General features: G+C 36.6%; 2 protein-coding genes across 2 annotated transcripts in view; both read left to right on the top strand.

The window, feature by feature from the left end:
- The first annotated feature begins 291 nt into the window (after positions 1 to 291).
- Positions 292 to 14117, top strand: LOC107592249 (importin-8-like). Its single transcript, XM_016281666.1, has 22 exons — positions 292 to 505; positions 1416 to 1497; positions 1666 to 1822; positions 1898 to 2056; positions 2950 to 3106; positions 3192 to 3281; positions 3361 to 3455; positions 4486 to 4570; positions 4684 to 4818; positions 4901 to 5000; positions 5694 to 5770; positions 6039 to 6155; positions 6246 to 6335; positions 7386 to 7551; positions 9888 to 10048; positions 10123 to 10248; positions 10990 to 11065; positions 11503 to 11628; positions 11859 to 11956; positions 12062 to 12157; positions 13089 to 13309; positions 13892 to 14117. The coding sequence occupies exons 1-22, from the start codon at positions 422 to 424 to the stop codon at positions 14115 to 14117; spliced, it is 2724 nt and encodes a 907-aa protein (XP_016137152.1). The 5' UTR covers positions 292 to 421.
- Positions 14118 to 19511: 5394 nt separating this feature from the next.
- Positions 19512 to 23178, top strand: part of LOC107592224 (transmembrane and TPR repeat-containing protein 1-like) — a 58520-nt gene continuing 54853 nt past the window's right edge. The window contains exon 1 of the mRNA XM_016281638.1: positions 19512 to 20012. Coding sequence (XP_016137124.1) covers positions 19711 to 20012 — 302 coding nt within the window. The 5' untranslated portion in view covers positions 19512 to 19710. The remainder of the gene's footprint in view (positions 20013 to 23178) is intronic.

Here is a 23178-nt window from a genome sequence, read left to right as displayed (position 1 = left end):
AATCTGTCAAACAATTGTTTTAGTCAATAATTCAAAACTATTGAGAATGCATAAGGAATGTATATACATTTTGAATAGTGCATTTAGGCCTACTCTTCGATTTTAAGAGTCAAATTTTGTGCCACCATTTATATGCAGTTCAAACGTTTATATCACCGTCATATTTAAAAGAGGTCCCTTTAATTTTTCGCGTGGGCAGCAGTTGTAATCATAGACATAATAAATATTATTTATTATGTCTATGGTTGTCATGCCAGCTTCTGCCGTAAACGTCTCGCTTCGGCTTTGTTCTTTGCGACGATGACAGTCGCTTGACGGCAGACTGGGGCAGGGCTGCCTGTAAGATCCGAGCTATCTGGTCGTCCGCACATCTGTCCGATAGTCCAAAGTTTATTCAAATTAATCCATCGTATCGGACCTAATGGATCCCAATCGAATCATACAGGCTCTGAAGGGCACCATAGATCCAAATCTCAGGCTAGCGGCTGAGAATGAGCTCAACCAGGTCAGTGATCCATCAAGAGAAGTTTGTTGTTTCTTTAGGAAACAGAAGCACCACGAGAGCAGAGATGCCTTCAGTGAATATGCTAAATTAAGGGCTGGTTTAATGCATAAGGCTGGGTAATGTTTAATCCGTCTGTCTGTGTCACTATTTTATATTTGTTTACTATTTAGATGGTTGATTTCGTACGTAATAGTTATAAGGTTGCAAAGTAGTTGCAATGCATTAGTGTGCAACAATAGAGGCAGATGCGGTCCTCTTCTGACAACCGACTAAGTTCTAATAATATTTGTGTCCTGTGCTTTAAGATCGGATCTGGTTTAGGTTTGATGCCAGAGAGGGAAAAAATCCCATAAATCCCCTATGAATAATGTGGAATGTGCACTACAACAGAGTTTATTGGTGTTATACTGTGATATGACATTTTTCATTGTGTCCTGATTCTGCTGCATGTAAATCAGCATTGCTACGGACCACTGATGCAATTCAGTGCAATCCACACTCCACGCGCTCCATATAAAGTCATTTCTCTTCCAGATGAACTCGTATGTGTGTTTAGAAGAGCTGAGGTGCCTGCATACAAAATCTGTGTGTGTTTTTTAAATGATTCAGTTCAAATAGTTTCATTATTTCACTTCAGTTTTGACATCCTTTTGGTTGTTTGTTATATTTGTTAAAGACAGAATTTATTGGAATTTTCTTACTATAAGCTATTTCATAGTTCTAAATGTAGTTATTGGCTACAGGTAGCATAACACCAACAATTTTGTGTGATGATGTAAAATTTTGGTGCTGTACTTGTTCTTGGCCCTGAAGAAAAAAAAACTAAGAACAGTGACGCATGAATCCAGACAGGATTGCAGACTGATAATGTTTACAAAAATCATGAATTTAAAATTTTGTTATTTTTCAGTCTTACAAGATCATCAACTTCGCCCCAACTCTGCTGCAGATCATTGTTTCGGACCAGGTGGAGTTTCCTGTGCGACAGGCAGGTAAGAGCTTTTCTCATCCTATAGCGTTTTGATGCTTTCTGTAATATAAGAAAATACTGATCAATCAAGCTGAGTGAATCTGAATGACTCAACTGAATCATTCTGGATTGAGATCTTACCATTTGTGCATTCTGATTGGATGAAATAGTCATTATTTTCTTGCTCTAGCTGCCATCTACTTGAAGAACATGGTGAGTCAGTACTGGCAGGACCGAGAGCCAACATTGGGAGAGGTGGTGTTTCCTTTCAACATCCATGAAAATGATCGCGGACAGATCCGAGAAAACATGGTGGAGGCCATTATTGGCTGTCCAGAGTCCATAAGGTGAGTCAGTTGTGCCAGTATGTCAGTTTTGGAGGTGTTATTACTTGAAAATTAATTTTTTTTGTTGGTTGGCAGGGCTCAGCTGACAGTATGTCTGCGTGCCATAATAAAACACGACTTTCCTGGACGGTGGACGGGCGTAGTGGACAAAATTAACCTGTACCTGCAGTCACAGAACAGTGGGAGCTGGTATGGGAGTCTGCTCGCTCTTTATCAACTCGTCAAAAACTACGAGTGAGTGAACCACAAGATTTTTGTCTCTCTTGAAGTCCCTTACCTGTGATATCTCACCATTTACAAATGTCATAATTGTCAACCTTCAATCAAGGTTCAACGAATAGTTCACCCAAAATTGAAAATGTCATTATCCTCAGGCCATCAAAGGTGTAGACGAGTTTGTTTCTTCATCGGAACAGATTTGGGGAAATTAATCCTCTGCAGTGAATGGGTGCCGTCAGAATGAGAGTCCAAACAGCTGATAAAAACATAGCAATAATCCACAAGTAATCCACATCACTCCAGTCCATCAATGAATGTGAAGCGAAAAGCTGTGTGTTTGTAAGAAACAAATCCATCATTGAAACGTTTTAAATTCCAACTGTTGCGTTTAGTTAAAATACAAGTTCATAATCCATAATAACACTTCCTCAGTTGAAAAGTTTCATCCCCTGTTGCCCTCTCACTTCAAAATTTACCAACATATTTGTTTTAAACTGTTTTGTACTCCTTGTAAACAGTGCTTGATCTGTGCATATTTCTCTCCTGATTCAGATGAGACTACTTTTTCACTGTACAAAGCAATATTATGGATAGAGGACTCGTATTTTAGCTGAAATCAATGGTTTGAAGTTTAAACGTCTTAATTTTTGTTTTTTATATAAATACGCAACTTTTTTGCAGCTGTGATGTTTATATCAGCTGTTTGGACTCTCATTCTGACGGCACCCATTCACTGCAGAGGATCCATTGGTGAGCAAGTGATGTAATGCTAAATTTCTCCAAATCTGTTCTGATGAAGAAACTCATTTACAACTTGGTTGGCCTGAAGTTTTTTTTATATCAGGGCTTTTGAAAGAGTAAATAGAAATTTGTATGAAAGTTGATCATTATGGTTCTGTGGTGGTCAGGTTTAAGAAGGCTGAGGAGCGGGACCCCCTGTTGGCTGCAATGCAGATCTTCTTGCCTCGGCTCCAGCAACTCATCACTCAACTCCTGTCTGATGCCACCTTCATCTCAGTTCTGATCCAGAAGCAAATCCTAAAGATTTTCCATGCACTTGTACAGGTGTGTTTGAACATTTCTTTCATTTGTTTACCAGGTTAGTCCCAACATGTTAGTGCTAAGTCCCTGTTTGTGTTCGTGTCTGCAGTATTCCCTTCCACTACAGCTGATCAGTAACACAGTCATGACCTACTGGATGGAGATCCTGCGGACAGCTGTTGATCGGGACGTCCCTGCAGTAAGTTTGCATGCTCTTTTCACAGTTAAGATCTTATTGGTAAATATGATTCCATGACTGTATGCTGACTGATTTTCAGGAAACTCTGGAAGCTGATGAGGACGATCGACCGGAACTGATCTGGTGGAAATGCAAGAAATGGGCTCTGCATATCATCACAAGAACGTTTGAGAGGTGATTAAACAAGCCAGACCACAAGCCTCATTTGTGGGCATTTATAATAGAAAGACCTTTATTGTCCCCTAATAGGAAATGCACTTTTCACAATAGCAGACTTAAAAACAGAGCAGCACCCAGTAATTAATATAATTTTTGTATTTCAATAATGGTCAATTATATTATATTATAGTTCTTATATATGAATTGATAATGTTTGGATGATTATTTGCATTAATTTTTAAATCAAAATAATTTGTTTGTGTAAACCATTTTTATTTTGTATGTTTATTGTAAATTATCACAATAACTTTATTATTATTATTATTATATCATTAATTGAATATTCAAATAATACTATTATTATTTGAATATTGCAGTTACTATTATTATTATTAGTAGTATATTTCTGTGTATTATTTTGTATATTAGTGGTATATTTTGTATGATCACAATAACTTGGAATATTATTACATTTTGTACATTAATTGTATTAATTGTTTGGCAAAATATAATATTCTGTGTATTAGTCATATATTTTGTATAATCACAATGACTTGGATTATATTATATTATTATTTCTTATATAATTATTGTATATTTTAGATGATTATTTACATGAATATTAAAATATTTTTAGTATAATACGTGTTACATTTTTAAATATTTTGTATCTTTATTGTATTTTTTGTGTCACAGTAACTGAATAGTATTATTGCATGTACTATTCATTTAATATTCAAATAATACTATTATTATTTATATGCTATTATTATTAGTAGTAGTATTTTTCTGTGTATTATATTTTGTATATTAGTGTTATATACTATGATATTTGGATCACAATAACTTGGATTATATATGAATTTATATTATAATTTGTACATTAATTATATATTTTATATTCAATTACTTAGAATTATATTTTTGTGTAATACATGTTGTGTATTTAGTGGTAGATTTTGTATAATCTCAGTAATTATTATGTACGTTACATTATGTTATGTTACATTATATTAATTGAATTGTACTGATTTTCTGTTGTCAGATATGGCAGTCCAGGAAATGTGACAAAGGAATATGTCGAGTTTGCTGACTTTTTCTTGAAGACATATGCTGTAGGAATCCAGCAGGTATGAGCAGAAATTGTAAATTGAAAAAACAATTTGTTGTGGTCCCATGGTACAGTGAGTGTATTTTCATGTTACCTGTAAGATCGCTGAGTGAAAGGCTGTTTTCCCTGCAGGTCTTGTTGAAAGTGATCGAGCAGCACAGACAGAGGCAGTACGTGAGTCCTCGTGTCCTCCAGCAGGCGCTGAGCTACATGACTCAGGGCGTCTCGCACTCGCTCACATGGAGACAGATGAAACCGCACATGCAGGTGGGAACCAGCTGAGAAACAGCATCACATGACTTCATAGAAATGATGACTTCCGTACAGCGTAATATCTCTGTCTCTGCAGACTATAACTCAGGAGGTGGTGTTTCCTCTGATGTGCTATAAAGATGAAGATGAAAGACTATGGCAGGAAGATCCGTATGAGTACATCCGCATGAAATTTAGTCAGTGTGCTTTATTATTGTTTTGTCCTTATCACTTTGATTAATGCTTGCTTAATGTGCTTTTGTGGCCATTAAGTTTATTGAAGACAGCATCATTGCACTAATTTCACAGTTTTTCCTTGTCTCGCAACTCTGGAATATTTGAGCATAAATGCACAGATGTTTTAATGCTTAGGGAGCCAAAATAGTGTTTGATTCAGCAAGATTCATTTTTGTGAATCAGTGAAATTATCAGTTCAACAATTTGTTCTCATCATCACTAGGAAAAGTTTTTAATGTATTAAAATGATGTACAAACATGTTACATGTAGTTATTTTAGATGAGTACATTATTATTTATTTACTATATTTTAATTTATTTTAAATTAAAATTTATTTTATTTATTTTATAACTTATTTTTTTATTTTTTTATATTACTAGACTTTAACTGTTTTAATTTATGCATTAAGCATGACTACAATGGCTGTTTGGTTGATTATGTTTTTTCTGATGTATTTCAGTCAAGGCTGAAAAATATTGAGACTGGTTATTTTATAAAAAAAATTGTGCTTTATCCATTTTTGCTTGCAAGCAGTTTAATTTCCTCTGTCAGTGAATTCAGGAATAGAAGCTGTTGTTTTTGATTGCGTAATGATCTGATTGGCTGATCTGTGTGGTTCCCTGTGTGTGTGTGTGTGTGTGTTCTGCTGTAGATATGTATGATGATCATGTGTCTCCCACCACGGCCGCTCAGACTCTATTGTGTACAGCAGCCAGGAAGAGGAAGGAGGTGAGTCCACCCTCAGACCGCTCTTGTTTACATTTGCATTCCAATGAAACACTCCAGACTTTCCAAGAAATGCCTTCAGATCAGAATTACTTGCTAGAGATACTGGAGGGAAGAAGCTTTCAAGGGAAGGATTCAGAATTATGTTTTGGGGTGCTGTTTTCTGCAGGTCACGCATTCACATATGATTCAATTGCACATTTTAGGGGGTAAATGGGTTCTGTCATCGCCTGTGGGTTTGTGCTCTCATTATTTTTTATGTCCTTCTCAGGTTTTGCCTCAGATGATGGAGTTTTGCCATCAGATCCTCATGGATCCCCACGCTGACCCCCGCAGGAAGGACGGGGCGCTGCATGTGATCGGTGCCTTGGCTCAACACTTGCTAAAGGTTCGATTTAATTAGCAAGATCTTCTGTGTTCCCAATTTAATTACCAGCTTTCTGCATTAGTGTTCCTGCTTGTCCTTGTCTTTCTGCAGAAGCGGGTGTACAGGGACCAGATGGAGCTCATGTTACAAAACTATGTGTTTCCACTGCTCAACTCTAATCTTGGCTACTTAAGGGCCCGGGTGAGTGAGTGTTTACTGCCAACTGTTATTAACTGCCAGATGACATTATTAAATGTCACTGTACTCATCAAAAAACTCATAACGCCAAAGCACTTGAAAATATGGTGAAAAATAAAAAGCCTTTATTCTCATATGGCTTACTGTATTAAGTTACTGTATAACTATTTTGTAGGGATTAGTGTTTTTTTTATATATATTATTTATATACTATTAATAGTTTTATTACTATTTTAATTTTGTATTTTTAAATATATTTATTATTTTATGTTTTTTTTTATTTGGTATGTGCTTTTGACATTTTTATTTATTTATTTATTTTTCTAAATGGGTTTTTGTTTTAGTTTTATTTAATAGTTTTAGTACTTAAACTTATTTCAGTTAACATTTCACATTTTTGTTTAATTTATTTAATTTTACTTTATTTTATTTTATTCATGTATTTTATTTCAATTAATAAAAATGTTTTTTTTTATTTTTTTTTATAGTTTTAGGATAGGATTTGGTCAGGATGGTCAACTAATCATCCTAACAACAGACTAGTCAGTTATTGAGTTTTTCTTTACATTTAAAGTCTTCTTAATTAAAATTTAAAGATCCTAAATCTTCTCAGAGAGGGTTTTGGCTTGATTACTAATTATTAGACTAACTGTCAGCACAATAAAAGCATTTCAGAGAAGTTGTCTACAAATTCAGTCCTCTAAAGCACCGCCGTTTCAGCCATCAATTGCCTTCTGTGAAAAAATGCTGATATTATGCATACTTTTAGTCTCTTTTTTGTGAGGACTATAACAGTTGTGTGATTTGAAGTTGTTAATTAGTGTGGTTATTTGTTGGCTATCTATCATTCATCCTATTAATGGTCTGTGCTGGTGGGCATGACCAACTAGTTGCTCAAACAACCCACGACTAGTTGAATTTGAAAGCATATTTTACACAGAACTTTGGCTATCAAAACTGCATCTGTCAAGAGTTCTTCAAAGCAACACTGGTTTCCATGGAGGCGTGATTCTGATCTTTCTGTGGTGTGTGTGTGTGTGTGTGTGTGTGCAGTCGTGCTGGGTGCTGCACTCGTTCAGTCCTTTGAGGTTCCATAATGAGCTGGTCCTGAGGAACGCTATGGAGCTGGTCAAACAGAACCTGGTGGATGACAAGGAGATGCCTGTCAAAGTGGAGGCAGCCATTGCATTGCAGACGCTGGTCAGGAACCAGGAGCAAGGTTTGATCTCACACACACTTAAAGTGAGACACTTTGAAACTGGTAAAGTACTGCGACTGTGATTTTGAATGTTGGTTTGATGAGACCTTGATTGGAAGTTTAAATTTGTTATACACATTTTTAGTTGACTACTTGAGCAGATTTTAGTGTAATGTGATATTTTTAGGGATGTAGTTTGCTAGGTTCTTGCTATGGTGTTTTAAGTGGCTGTTAAGTAGTTGCTAGGCCTTTGCGAGGGTCTGTGGGCTGGTTGTTATGGTGTTGCTAAAACTTTGCTTGGGGTGTGCGATATTGAAAAAAATTATATTTCAGTACTATTTGGGATTTTTTTTAAATGGGTCATATGATGTTGCTAAAAAGAACATTATTTTGTGTATTTGGTGTAATGAAATGTGTTTATGCGGTTTAAGGTTCAAAAAACACATTATTTTCCACATACTGTACATTATTGTTTCTCCTCTATGCCCCGCCTTTCTGAAACGCGTCGATTTTTACAAAGCTCATCGGTCTGAAAAGCCAGGTGTGCTCTGATTGGCCAGCTGTCCAGTGCGTTGTGATTGGCCGGATACCTCAAGCGTGTGACGGAATTGTTACGCCCCTTACCATATTGGGATACCATGTCCCGGAGCGACGAGACAAAAACATGAAAACCCATTATAAACGAGCCATTTGTTGCATCCAGTGGGGACATAATTATGGATTATAATGACTTATACTGTCTTTTTACTGTCCGAATAAACATAAAACCATGTCTGCATTTGTGATCGGAGAAATTACCAACAACAAGCGCTACTCTACACTGCTCAAAACTCGCGTTTGAATCATCAGTGGCAAATCCTTTAAATATGAAAACTTACTTACAGTCTGTGAGTCAGAACAGCCGGCATTGTAGTCTACTCTACCAGGATCAGGAAACAGTCCTCCATAAAATGTGCTGCACACATCTGAATATTTGGGTTGAAGTGTTCTGGAACAGTGTTGTAAATACAACTTAACCACTGATTTCTAGTCGTGTCCTCTTTTGGAAGGCCAAACAAAGTAGTTTCGCTTTCACAACTAAACACACAGCTTCTTCACAACATGGCGGCGGCGGTGTTAGCAACAATAAAGTTACGCCTTCTTTCTTTGCGTGAACATTTGGGCGGCGTTATGCAAATCTTCCCACACAGTGATGTAGATATGTGGGGGCGTGTTTGAACGAGGTGTTTTAAGAGGGCGTGGAACAGTCTAAAAGAGTATCTCTTTGGGTTTGAGACTTTAGTCTTTGCAACTTTAGGGATCTTATCTATTCACGAACAGCTGAACTTCTTTAATAAAGAAGCCTGCCATGGATAAATAAACATGACACTAAAATCGCCAATAGGTAGCAGCAAGTGCCTGTCTTAATAAGTGATTCATTGACTTCAGATTAATGGTAGGACCCTTGCTGTCTATGGAGGGTCAGAAAGCTCTCAGATTTCATCAAAAATATCTTAATTTGTGTTCCGAAGAAGAACGAAGGTCTTATGGGTTTGGAATGACATGCAGGTCAGAAATTACTATCCCTATCCCCTTTAACTTGTTTGTTGAACTGTTGTATAAAATCAGTACAGCATTTGTGATCATTCACACTTGCTGATTCAGCAAAACGGCACTCTTGATTGTGTGATATTACTCAACTATATCATATCTTATAACTACAAAAAACAAAAGCCTATACAGGGATATTTTTGGCTTAATAACTTGAATTATAAGGGCATTCCAATTATATTGTAATTGGTTTCATCACACAATGAATGCTTTTAGACTCTAATAATCAGCTCGCACATCGTTAAAACAACAATTACGATATTATCATAGACAATAAATAGTTGGTAGGTAGGGTGTTGCTAGGCAGTTCCATAGGTTCATTCTCAGTTGTTGCTGGCACGTTCTGGCTAGTTGCTTTTATGTTGCTACTGTAGCTTCTGCTTGAGCCTTACAAGGTAGTTGCAAAGCTGTTTTTACTGGATTGCTAGGGCATTTATATGCAGTTTTTAGGGTGGTTTCTGGACAGATGAACAGTGTTACTGATAGATTAACAGACAGAGTAAGAAGCTTAAATAAAATAAAAGTATGTAGGCTTTATCAAGACACAAACATAATGAAAATAAATGTCTGCTTTCATTTGAGAACAAAATGCAGAACACTAATGCACTTAATATGCAGCAAATTAATTTGACTAAATTAGTTTACTCTCTGTAATTGGTTTAAGAAACAATTGGATTAACCTATTTAAATCAAAGTCTGCTGTCTGCCTGTCCAGTACTTGCATAATTCTTCCCTCTTTCTGCTTTTTGTGTGTTGTATGAGTGCAGCTAAGGTCTACATCCGACCCTTCATCAAGCCTGTGATGCAGGAGCTGCTGCATATCATCAAAGAAACCGAGAACGATGACCTCACCAGTGTCATTCAGAAGATGATCTGTGAATACAGCGAGGAAGTGGCCGTCATTGCGGTGGATATGACACAGAACCTGGTACTGCACTCGTCTTCTCAGTTTATCGTTAAGTAAGTGTACGGTTTCATGCTAAAAGAGGTTGTTGTGCACAGGCGGAGATCTTCAGCAAGATTCTCCAGAGTGAAGAATACGAGGAAAGTGAAGATAAGACTGTGATGGCTCTCGGTATCCTCAGCACCATAGACACTATCCTCACAGTCATGGGGGACCGAAAAGAGGTTTGGATTTTTAGCATTTAGAAGAAAACACTACTGTTTTTTTCCGATATATTTGGGAAATAAATGAATACTTTTATTCAGCATGGACTGATCGATATATATATATATAATTAGTCAAAAGTGACAGCAAAGACAGTTCTAACATTTAAAATGCTACCGTTTCAATGCTGTTATTAGAATGATTTCTGAAGATCATGTGAGACTGAAGACTGCAGTAATGACTGCTGAAAATTCAGTTTTGCCATTACAGAAATAAATTACATTTTTAAATGTATTCAACTAGAAAACAGTTATTTTAAATTGTAATAATATTACCGTTTTTACTGTATTTTTGGTCAAATAAATGCAGCCTTCATGAGCATAAGAGACTTCTTTCAAAAATAATTAAAAAATCTTATAGACCCCAAACTTTTAAATTATAACGTTCATTACTGGTATATCAGCTTGCAAAAATATTTTATTTAATTGTTTTATTATTTTAATTTTGTTTTTGTTTTTGAGGCCGAGTACCTTTGTTAAGTATTCCAAAAAAAAGTCAGTTCTGCATTGGATTCATTTTTGGTGGAAAAATACAAATAAAATTGTTGCACATATTTCAGAATTATGCAAAAATTATTATACACTCTTGCATACAAATCTCTTTAAATTGCGTCAACATTTGTTTGAACATGTTGTGATGTTTCTGAAAACAGAAGTGAGGTTGATATGTTTCCCCTCTTTCTCTATTTCTATCAATCTTAGATCAGTCAACAGCTGGAGGGAATATGCCTGCAGGTGATCGGTCTTGTCCTCCAGAAACCCATCATAGGTATGGCAGGTGTGTGTGTGAGACACTATTTTCTATTTCAAGATATCTATTTTTTATAGATTATAAAAAATAATGTTAATATGAAATGTTTCAGTGACATCTCATAAATTACGTTAAATAATTTGAAAGACATCCCCATTAAGATTCTTAAGACGCATTCACAGTGATACATACAGTGATATGATGCCCCAACTACCAATGGGAGTGAAAACAAAAGAGATAAGGTTACCTTCTGTAGTTGCTTGTCAAAACTCCAGCAATTTAATCGCTGTCAGTTGGAAATCCCCCTTAAAAGATGCACCATTTGACCACTTGGTGGAGCTTGGAATTACAATTTCAATATCAATACTTTTTAATTATGCAAAATATATATCCTTTTGACTGTCCTCAAAACATCATGTCTCTGTTTCATAGGCGATCGATCACATTCTCTCTGTCTTTTTCAGAGTTTTATGAGGAGATCTTGTCGCTGGCGTTTGGACTCACCTGTTATTCCATCTCCCCTCAGATGTGGCAGCTGTTGGGGGTCCTGTACGACGTCTTCCAGCATGACTGCTTTGACTACTTCACAGGTCTCAGACACCCATGTAGCTCAGATACTTCACCTGTGGTGTAAAACACAGCCGAGAGCCAAGCCTTGATCTCTCCGCTCCACCTTAAACTATAAATCATGTCATGATTGAACTAGGTTGAAAGAGTCATTAAGTTGATGGATGTGCGTATTTACGTGAGTCATTTGAAAATGATTGTGGCAATATTGAGTACTTGGTTAATGATGTGATTTACTACCTTGTTGATGCAGATATGATGCCCCTCTTGCACAATTATGTTACTGTGGACACAAATATGCTGCTGTCAGACCCCAAATACCTGGAGGTCATTTACACCATGTGCAAAAAGGTCTTATTATGCATTTCCTCTATTAAATTATTCCATTTAAAGTGTATTTTATGTCATTCTTCCATATGCATTCGACATTTTAACTTTTGACCTCTCATCCCCCAGGTCCTAACTAGTGATGCTGGGGAAGACCCAGAATGCCATGCAGCCAAACTTCTAGAGGTCATTATATTACAGTGCCGTGGACGTGGCATTGACCAGGTTAGCTGTGTGTGGAGGTTGATGTGTATATGCAAATTTAGGTGTTTTTTGTCATGTTCATTTTGTGTGTCAGGACCGGTGTTATTTTAATTTTTTATATACCATTTTAGTTTTTATTAATATTTGAAATTAAAATGTTCAATTTTAGTTCAATTGTTTGTGGTTTTGTTACATTCTTTTTTATTGTTACTATTTTTTTTTATTAGTTTTTGTGTCCCTTTCTCTCTCTCTCTCTCTCTCTCTCTCTCTCTCTATATATATATATATATTTATTTATTTATTTATTTGTTTGTTTGTTTGTAATTTAGTTATTTTTAAATTGTTTTATGAATTTTTGTGTCATTTTAAAAAAGTAAATCAAAAATACTCTTTCTTATTTCATTTTTTTTTTTAGTTTTAGGTCAGTTCAGTTTAGATTACTTATTGATTCATTTATTCATTTATTTATTTATTCATAGTTAGTCATTGTAAATTAAATTTATTTCAGTTTGTTTCCAAGGCAATATTTTTAATTTTTAGTTTAGATTAGATTAAGTTTTTCATATAAATTTGTTTTATTTTTCTAATTTTTAGTAGTGCTTTGATTAGTTTGTGCTAGTTGTTTTTAAAGGTAATAATAAATTCTATTATTTTTATTTAATTTTAATATATGTTTCAGTTCTTGTTCAGTTTTTTATTTATTTATTTATTTATAGTTAATAATTTTAGTGCTTTAACTATTTTATAAATGTATATGTTTTTTTTTCTGTTTTATTTCAATAACCAAATATGTTTTAAATGGTTTTAGTTTAAAGAAACTATAATAGCCGTGATCAGTATGCTTTAAAAGTGACAGCTAATTGATTAATGGTGTGTATTGCTGGTTTAATGAGCAATATCAAATGTGCACATTAATGTAACATCAAATCTGGTGCCTTTGTGTGTTTGTTAGTGTATCCCTTTGTTTGTGGAGGCCGTGTTGGAGCGGTTAACACGAGGTGTGAAGTCCAGCGAGCTCCGCACCATGTGTCTACAGGTGGTAATCGCAGCTCTGTACTACAACCCCACCCTACTGATACACACACTGGAGAACATCCGCTTCCCACACAGCCCAGAGCCAATCACAGCGCAGTTCATCAACCAGTGGATGAACGACACAGAGCTCTTCTTAGGGTAAGGCTGTTTGCACAGGAAATGCCTTAAGTTTGGTTCAGAAGGTCACATGCACTTTATTAACGGAGATTGATTTAGATTAAACGCATTTATCTGTATTTATGCTGATATGGCAGCTGTTCCTGACAGGGATGTACACTGTTTAAAACTAACTTTGGAGTGGTTTTAAATATCTGTTAAATTCCGGAATTTGAATTGTTGTAGTAAACTGAATTAGAATTTAGAATTTGAGAAAATAGAATTATATAACTACTGGATAAATAGTTTGAAATAATAACTGCCGTCTTTTAGTACGAATTATAAACATATAATTATAATTATAAACACACACTCAATATGTGGAGTATTCCCAGAAACATTTCAATTCAGATTACAATGCAATTCTGATTCACAGTCATTTTTGCATTCTGATTGATTGTTTGCTCATTCTGGTTAACGAGTTTCACTGCCATCCTTTTGGTTCTCTTAGAAATCTTTGCTTCCCTTTAAATTAACTATTTATCAAATTATATTTGATCAAACGACATATTTAATTTTATAATTATATGATTGCTTGTTGTTGTTTATTATTGTTTACCACAGACTACATGATCGTAAGATGTGCATCATTGGGCTGAGTGTTTTGATGGAGCTGCCCAGCCGCCCTGCGGTCCTGGAGGAAGTTGCAGGCCAGATCGTTCCCTCCATCCTCCTCCTCTTCCTGGGTTTAAAGCACATCTACGCCACCCGAGTGCTCAACAAACCAGAGCAGCTCACTAGAGCTCAAGGCACAGAGGAGGAAGAGAATGGTGAGATTGTGTGTGACTGAGAGACATTCTTAAGCATTTCACTTGCAGAGTGTTTACTGTCTGTACCTTTAAGACTTCTATATGGAAATGACCTCATTTACACATAGAACCTTTAGAGGCACCATAGCAATTGCTCTAATTAAACAAGGGTCACAGGAGAGTGGAAATTGTCTTGACTAAAAACCTTGACTAGTGCAACAAATTACTTTTAAGGAAACAAAAAATGCTTAATTATATATAAAATAGCTGCTTTAACAGAAGAACACCGCAAATAGAATATAATTATGTATGTAGTGACCTATTGAGTCCAGTGTTTGTTGTTGCTTTTGGTGGTCTGTATGGTTATATTAATCTCACAGTTTCATCAAGTCCTTGTCTCACTTCACCTCAGGTAAACTTAATCCCTGCACAGGAAGTACTATTTCTGGCATATATAGCTTCAGGTTGGTCTTTAGTCATCAGGGTTTACGGACGACTGAGAACTGATTGTATCGCTCTACCAGGGCCCCGGAGACATGGGAAATGGAGGAACGACTTGTGCATGTTAGTTTAACATGATTCTGAACCTTTGGGCTTCGAGCACTTGACTCGAATTAAGTTATGGATTTATTGCTACTATGATGCTGGTTTCTGTGAAACACAGACATCAGCTGCATGCGGGATTGCCAGTATGCTCTCAATGTTTGGGCTTAGTTTGTTTTGAAGAGGCAACTATGCAGTATTGCATTTAAAGGGTTAGTTCACCCAAAAATGAAGCTGCGTTTTACTCACCCCCGAGGCATCCTAGGTGTATATGACTTTCTTCTTTCAGACGAATCCAGTCGGAGTTATGTTCAAAATTGTCTTTGATCTTTCAAGCTGTTTAATGTCACTCAGCGGGTGTTGCATTGCTTCAGTCCAAAAGAACTTAAATAGAAATTGCCCATCCATAAAAACTAAGTGTCTCACACGGCTCCGGGGGGTGAACAAAGGCCTTCTATAGCGAATCGATGCGTTTTTGTAAGAAAAATATCCATATTCAAAACTTAATAATCACTTGAATCTAGCTTGCGCTCACTGTTGTAAACAGAAGCAGTTCTGGGGGAATGACGTATGAGGTCGGCTTTGCGCATGCACCACTCAGAAGTGACGCACGTGGAAGCGCAGCGGAGAGATCAAAACAAAACTACGGTCAAGAATTAGAAGTACAAAACGAGGATTTGTAAAGAAGAATGTCGGAGGATTTCGATATAAGCCAAGAGGAGACTGGTTTTCCTTTGCTAAAGTAAGGAAACTTTGCTTCCTTTGCTCCTGTAAACTAACGTTGGTTTTCACGAGACTCACCGGCGCATGCACAACGCTGAACTCATAGCTCATCCACCCGGAACTGCTTCTGTGTACAACTGTTGGCGCAAGCTATGTACACCTAGGATCCCTCGGGGTGAGTAAAACGCAGCCTAATTTTCATTTTTGGGTGAACTAACCCTTTAAGTATAAATCTTACCAAGTTTAGTGAGAGGTTTATGCCTAAATTAGGAAAAAAAATAGTTTTATTTAAGAGAGATTCTCTGAAAACGAGCCTTAAAGGGATAGTTTACCCAAAAATGAAACTTTTCTCATCATTTACTCAAGTTGTTCCAAACATGTATGAATATCTTTATTCTGCTGTACACAAAAGATGTTTTGAAAAATGTTGGTAACCAAGCAGTTTCTGGTCCCCATTGACTTCCATAGTATAGAGAAGAAAAAAAACACTGAAATTCAATGGTTGCCCATAAACACCAACATAAATTGATGTTCAACAATTGTCCACAAGTGCAGCACCAGTAATTGGAATCATTTCCTGTTGCAGGTGTTCAGAGTTCAGATGCAGGCTGGTATCAGTCCCTCACATCACCTCTAAGCGAAGACCAGAGGAAACAACTGCAGGAGATCTATAACCTTACCCAGCAGAGAAGGAGCGCAGGAGTCAAGGGACTGTGGTAAGTGTGACCTTTTCAAAGATGTGGATCGGTGGTTCACAACAACTAGAAGCAGCACATCAGCGTTAACTGCTTTTAGACTCCACTGAAAGCATGGCTTTCCCTGGCAAGTTATTCTTGTACAAATATTCTATATACACTACTGTTTAAAATTTAAGATTTAATTATGTTTCTGTAGGAAGTCTCTTATGCTCCCCAAGGCTGCATTTATTTGATCAAAAATACAGTATAACAGTAAAATATCACACAGTGACAGCACTATTAAATTAGTATTGCATGTCTATTTCAGTCTCGCCTAAAAGTTCTGCCTCTATTTATGGTTTATGATTTTGAGCTTTCGAATGGGTTGGACATTAATTAAAACAGTGATGTGTATGGTTGACAGCGTTTGAAATAAAAAACGGCAACATTAGCATAGTACTCGGCGATACAGATGAAGTATTTAAAAGCATTTGACGTCACTCTGATGACTGCTGTTGTTACTTCAAACACTTGAAATAATGCAAGATTGTTTTATCGTCTCTCTGTAGAGATGTTCCAGTTGCAGGTTGGAGATACCTGACACTTTGGATTTGGATCTGTACAGAGTTCTGACACCGAAAACAGCTTAAACTCTGGAGACTAGAGACATCTCGGTCAGGATGGATGGGATCTTTAACCCAGGACCCAAAGCAAGCTCTTCAGATCCATGACTTTTAATAGGAACACTGAGACATCGTCAAAACTGGTCAGAAAGGCCCCAGTAAAGTCGAAGAGGTTACTCTGGGTCACCCCTTCCCTGAAGCTGTGTGTGTGTGTGTGTGTGTGTCTGCGCATCTGTACAGAATTATGGGTGTTTGCGCATGTGTGCAGACGGGTGTGTGTATAAGTAATTGAATGTTATATATTCTGTTTCTCCTCCATTTGCAATGAGTCAGTAAGAAACTCGACCGAGGCAGTGAGGTGAGACATGTCAAGACAAGCCAGAGAGAGACAGACAGACACCGCTTCAGACTGACACACAGATGGAGGGATTTGTGGTGTTGGTCAGTGCCTTCAGAGATACGTTGGCATTTTTCTGCCCAGACAGATCATGTTCACTGGCTAAATGTCAGAAGGACGATGTTTATAGCTGTCATATGTTTGTATGTTTCAGAGTTTGTTTTTGTAACAGTCCGTTTTCAGAATTAACTTAAGTCATAAAAGTTAATATAACACGATTCATTTGCAGTTTTTTTTTTTTGGAATGGTTATGCAGTCATGTAATCATTGATTTGTGTGTATATTCCAGATCATATTATTTAGCATATTTAGCTGGATCGTATTTCATCCCAAAATCAAAAGAGAACTTGAAGAAATTATATTGTACATTTTATTTTAAGAAAATGAAATATATTTTAGTACCATTATGATTTTTTAAATATAATTTTCAAACAATTAAGCACATTTTGCACAAAATTCTTTATTGCAGTATGTGAAATTTCTTTATTTTTATATATTAGTTTTTTTCATATTTTTTGTTATATATAAATAATGTCATATTGTTATTTGCTAGAAATTATATTTTATAGAATTTAAATTTTTTAAATGTATTTTTTTTTTATGTATTTTTTTATTATATGTTTATTTAATTTTTTTAAATAAAAATATTTCCCAATAAATTTATTCCATAAATGTACATATAAATATTTTATATTCAGTACTTCAGATATTACCATGATTTATTTTTAAATTTATGCACAATTTAAATAATATAATTTATTATTTTTTCTTTGTTGCTTCTGCTACTGACAGTTGGTGGAAGGTGTTTAAATGTGCTTAATTGTCATGGAAATTATTTCACAATGCAAAAAAGCACCATCAGCAGTCCGTTTTGCTGTTCAATCTGGTTGCAAGAGCAATTTGACTGTAGGGAGCCACCAGATGTATTTAAACGGCCCCCCCAGAAGGGTAATTTGAACATTTCTTGCATAAAATCATGTTTAGCCAGATGTTCACCCATCATTGAATCTTTAAAAGTGCATTTATCATCATGATTCATTATCCCTGTCTTCATGTTCCATTAGCAAGTCCAAACCCAGAGCGCTTTGCTTATGACTTGTTCTGCGTGGAAGCACAGGTCACGGTCAAGGCAGTGCAATCATTGTGTGAAATATCCCACAGCTCTTTATTGATTTCCTGCCTGCGCTCGCGCTCTCTCTCTCTCTCATTCGCTCCATAATTTGCATTTTTCTTTCTCTTTTTTTCTTGTGTTCTCATTCTCTCCTCCAAAATTTCACCTTGGTAGCCATAGTTTCTGCCAAAATATACTTCTATAACCATAACAGATATTATGGAAACAATGTAAGACGCTTTCAGGTTCTGTTTGCCATTTTGTTCAATCTTTTTTTTTTTTTTATACATTTTAAATAATTTGTACAAACTATAAAAATCATAAAATTGAATCAGTAGCATAATCTTTTGACCTAACTAGTGTCATACAAGAATACTTGTGCACCATTTTGACAAAAGAATGACAGCAAAAAGCAACCGATTCTTCATATTACACCCATTAATATCAAAGCACATTATCTGAACATTTAGTACCAACTAATATTCCTTTGCTTAAAGTACACTTGTTATACTAGTAAATTACATGGCTATAAAACATCTTTTGCAGGTTTTATTCTCAGCTCTAATTTATGGAAACTTGTTTTTGTCACGGAATAAAGAAAAATGTAAGTAATTGTGACTTTTAATCTCACAGTGAAAAAAGTCAGATTTGTAAGATATGAACTCAGAATTGTAACTTTATTTCTTAACACTTCTGAATTTACATCTCGCAATTGTTTTTTTCCCCCTGCCATGGAATGCACAATAAATATAAAAAAAGAGCAAGTAGGCCTACAACATTTCATATTTTTTGTGTGTGGTTACCATACAAAAGCTTGTTTCCGCTACAGGATAAGAAAAAAAATTAAAAAGGTAATTGTGATTTTTTTTTTTAAATCTCACAATTCAGATGTTTTTTCCTCACAATACTAAGTTTATATCTTGCAATTCTGACTTTTTCCTCAGAATTGAAAGAAAAAAAGACAATTTGACAAATTTTGAGATATAAACTTGGAAAAAAGTCAGCGTTATCAGATTAAAAAGTCTCAATTACCTTTCAAAAAAATGTGTATCCTGTAGTGGAAACAAGCTTTCATATGATAACCACACAAAAAATATGAAAAGTTAATGAATGTTTAAAAGTAAATAATGCAAAAATTAGGTAAATGTAAAAGATGTTGGCTAAAAAAATATTAAATGGGGAAATTATAATAAACTAATATTTTTTCCATATTTTATTCTCTCTCTTTTGTTTCCATTTGGTCTCTCCATCTGTTTTTTCTTTTCTTTTCCTTACGCTCTCATTCTTTCTCATTTGCATCTCTCTCTCTTTCCCTCGCTCTCTCTCATTTATATTAGTCTCTGTTTCTCATCCTCGTTCTCTCTCTCTCTCTCTTTCTTCTGCGCATGCGCCGGTAGGCGGGTTACATAGACTTCAACACTTTATACACATTCACACTCGCTAATATTACGCATTCAGAGCTGATCCGCTGTCCGGGCTTCGGTGCAGCAGACGGGCTATGGAACGGGACGACTCTCCTCTTTTTGACTCCCACGAGCAGCATGCGAGACGGGGGCAGACATGACAGCGAACAGCCGAGGGACCAAAGCCGCTCCTCCCCCGGTGCAGCAGCGGCAGTCGGCGCTACCGAGGCCGGCGGCGGGAGTCCGGTACGCCGCGCTGGTGGCGGTGTGCGCGCTCTGCTACAGTAACTCTCTCTGGGGGGAGTTCGTGCATGATGATATATGGGCCATCACCAACAATCCAGATGTCAGCCCGGGCTCCAGCCTCCGGAGCATCTGCACCAATGACTTTTGGGGCAAGCGGATGGCTGATAACACCAGCCACAAATCCTACCGTCCTCTCTGCATCCTCACTTTCAAGTAAGTCCATCAGCTCCTGCGAAGATGTGACCTGAAGTTGCTTTTAAGCGCACATTTCAGATTTCCGATATTTTCTCATGCGTTTGAAAGGTCTGAAAAGAGTTGTTCGACGCGTTTTACGCAAAGTTGTGAATTATCGTAACTTTCATGAGAACATTTTACATGGCTGGAGTCACGTGACCAGAGCAGTTTAATTCTCTGCAAGATGATAGCTGTGCATGTCATAAAACATGTATTAATGAGGTTGGCTCAGTAAGTGATTAACATGTTGTAGATTTTAAAGCATTGTTTTATTAAATGAAAGTAAATGTAAAGATGATTCTTTTTCAGTTATTATTCCTTTCCACAATGTGTATATATAATGGTTTGCAGCCTTCTGCAGCATATTTTTGGTATTCAACTAGCAATGAAACTTTATTAAACTTAATTAAAAATGCATGCGGTTTATATCCGTGCGTGGGAAAAATATTTAATTGGGTTATTGTTTATTTAACACTATTTATCATCTGTTGAGTTATTGTTCTTAACTTTATATAAGTGTTCTGGTAAATAATTTTTAAATAAGGATTGTAAACTCCATGACGAAGCGCAAAGCATTTAAACTACTACTTGGGTTGAAAAACAGTAAAGCGAAACGCACTAGGTCTCTTTGTGAAGCTTTTCTGTTATTTATATGATGATCTCATACATGTTCATTATTATTTTTATTTATTTATTTTTACCTGTATTATTATTTATATAATATTGTATATTTCCTTTTTTGTAGTTTATATATGTTCAGCACCTTTATATTATATGTTGGAAATCAAAAAAAAAAAAAAAAGCAAAGCATTTAAACTGAACTTGACCCACCGCCCTAAAAACGCAACGCTCTCGACGCGACGTCAGTCAGACGCGTGTGAAAACCTCAACCTGTTGCGCGTGAACGCACCTTTAACGATATTTAAATACGTCAGCTTTGCGTTCATGTCCACTCTTTGGGATTACGCAGTTGTTTACACACACAACGTTAGTGAACACTTGTTGCGCAGTTTATATAGAGCGCACCCAAAGTGCACCGCCACGGCGGTCATTACAAGCAAGCACTCGTAAACGGTGAAATGAAACAGACCATCACAAATGTGGAGCGTTACAGACGGGCAGTCCGAGAGAGACTCGCGAGGCGTTCCTTTCGCGTGGGTGACGTCATAGTCCAATGACGCCACCCTGGAACATGTACAGAACTTCCAGATTTCGCTCGAAGTGTTCATCGTCTGTTTCATTTACTTTCCCGTACATTTCTGTACATAAACTGACAGTCACCACTGATAAGCTACTACTAAATATTATAGAAACTGCATTTTCTGTAAAGTTGCTTTGCAACGATTGTTTGTAAAAAGCGCTGTACAAATAAACTTGAATTGAAACGGAATAATCCATATGGCGCGGGAATCTGACAGCTCTGCAACATCCACAGCAGCGCAAACACAAAGACAACGGAGGTGCTCCTTATAGTCTGAAAGGAGGCGTTGTGTATTTATAGCAGGGCAATTAACAGCCTACTCTGCGACTCATATTTTATCTCCTTTATTTTTGGAGCAGCCAGACACTTCCTGCTCCCTATAAATCACTGCCTAGGTCTTTAGTGCATAGAAATCTTTCTTTTTTGTAAATGCATACGTTATAATTTTCGCACAGTCTTGTTTCAGCACTCAAAGACCTTTGAGTATTTATAATACGAGTTATATGCGATTAAAAAGGCTAGATTTCCCCCTTTTTTGAAGAAAGAATTGTGCCAGATGCTAGGCTGTGATAAATGGTTTCCAGGGTGTTCCTATGCATTTAGTAAAGTGGTTTTAGTAGTTAGTGCAATGCAATGCGATTTGCTAGGCCGTTGCTAGGTGGTTACTAACTTTCCCAACCCTGAAATTTGTATGGCAATAGAATACGTTGCATTCAGAAAATACACTGTAAAATCTAATTAGTTGGGCTTACTTAAAAAAAAGCATGCAAACCGATTGCCTTAAAAAAAAAAACTAAGTAAAGTGAAATAGGAGTAGTATGTTGTACTGACAAATGCTTAATTAGTATGGTTTACTTACACAAGAGTTCTAGTAACTAAAGAAAAAGAACTGTAGGGGGTACTTGATCCTTTAATTTAGGTGTACTCATGGCTTTAGTACAGCTCAGGGGTGCCCAAGCTCGGTCGGTGTCCTGCAGAGTTTAGCTCCATCCCTAATCAAACACACCTGAACCAGCTAATCAAACTCTTACTAGAAACTTTGTAGCAGGTGTGTTTAGGCAAGTTAGAGCTAAACTCTGCAGGACACCAGCCCTCCAGGACCGAGTTTGGGCACCCCTGGTATAACTACTCACTGACTCCCAGAGTGCATTGCGGCTGAATAAAGTGAGTGCCAGCGGGCTCGTCTTCGAAGCGGCGAAACGTGCAGCGGTTTCCATGCCGCGGGGAAAACAAAAAACTTTCAAAATAGAAATAAAACGGGGAGAAGGGGCACCGCTTACTATTTTGTCTGGTCCGGTATTCTGTCACGGTTGCACTACTGAGTGGAGTGCAGAGCAAGGAACAGAGGGAGACGAGGAGTACAGCAATCCAGAGAAGTTTAATAACAGGACGCTGAACTGAAAACAGGGAACACTATTCAAACACATGACAAGACGAGGGGATGACTAGACACACCTGGGATCAATAGAAATAAACGGGGAACACCTGGAATTAAATAAACATAATCAGGACAGGAACAGGAAACTAACCAAATATGAGCATAAACACTGGGACACAGGGAGCACATGGGGAACAAAACACAACACAAGCCTGACAATACCTTTAAACAACACAAATATTATTTCTGGCAGATATAAAAATGCATTGCTAAAAAATTTTTGAAAACCTTATTCTTTGGTGGCAGTGGCAGTGAAAATGTTGTCTTTGCAAGTAATTTGGAAGAAAACATTTAAACATTTATATTTTTAATTATTTAAAGATATAAAAATGTTATATATTTAAACAACATAAAATATTATTTTTGGCTCACAGGCTCACATCCTGGGAAAAGGTTCCTTCTTATTCCCACCCTGACTGCCGTTACGTGCCAAAGTGATGACACGCAAATCCGTGAAGCGCTCCATCTTTTTTTTTGGGGGGGGGGGGGTTGGGGCCTATTGGTTG

The sequence above is a fragment of the Sinocyclocheilus grahami genome, unplaced genomic scaffold, assembly GCF_001515645.1.
Source record: "Sinocyclocheilus grahami isolate Dianchi unplaced genomic scaffold, SAMN03320097.WGS_v1.1 scaffold151.1, whole genome shotgun sequence".
In the NCBI taxonomy this organism is placed as follows: domain Eukaryota; kingdom Metazoa; phylum Chordata; class Actinopteri; order Cypriniformes; family Cyprinidae; genus Sinocyclocheilus; species Sinocyclocheilus grahami.
This window is presented reverse-complemented; position numbering and strand designations above follow the sequence as displayed.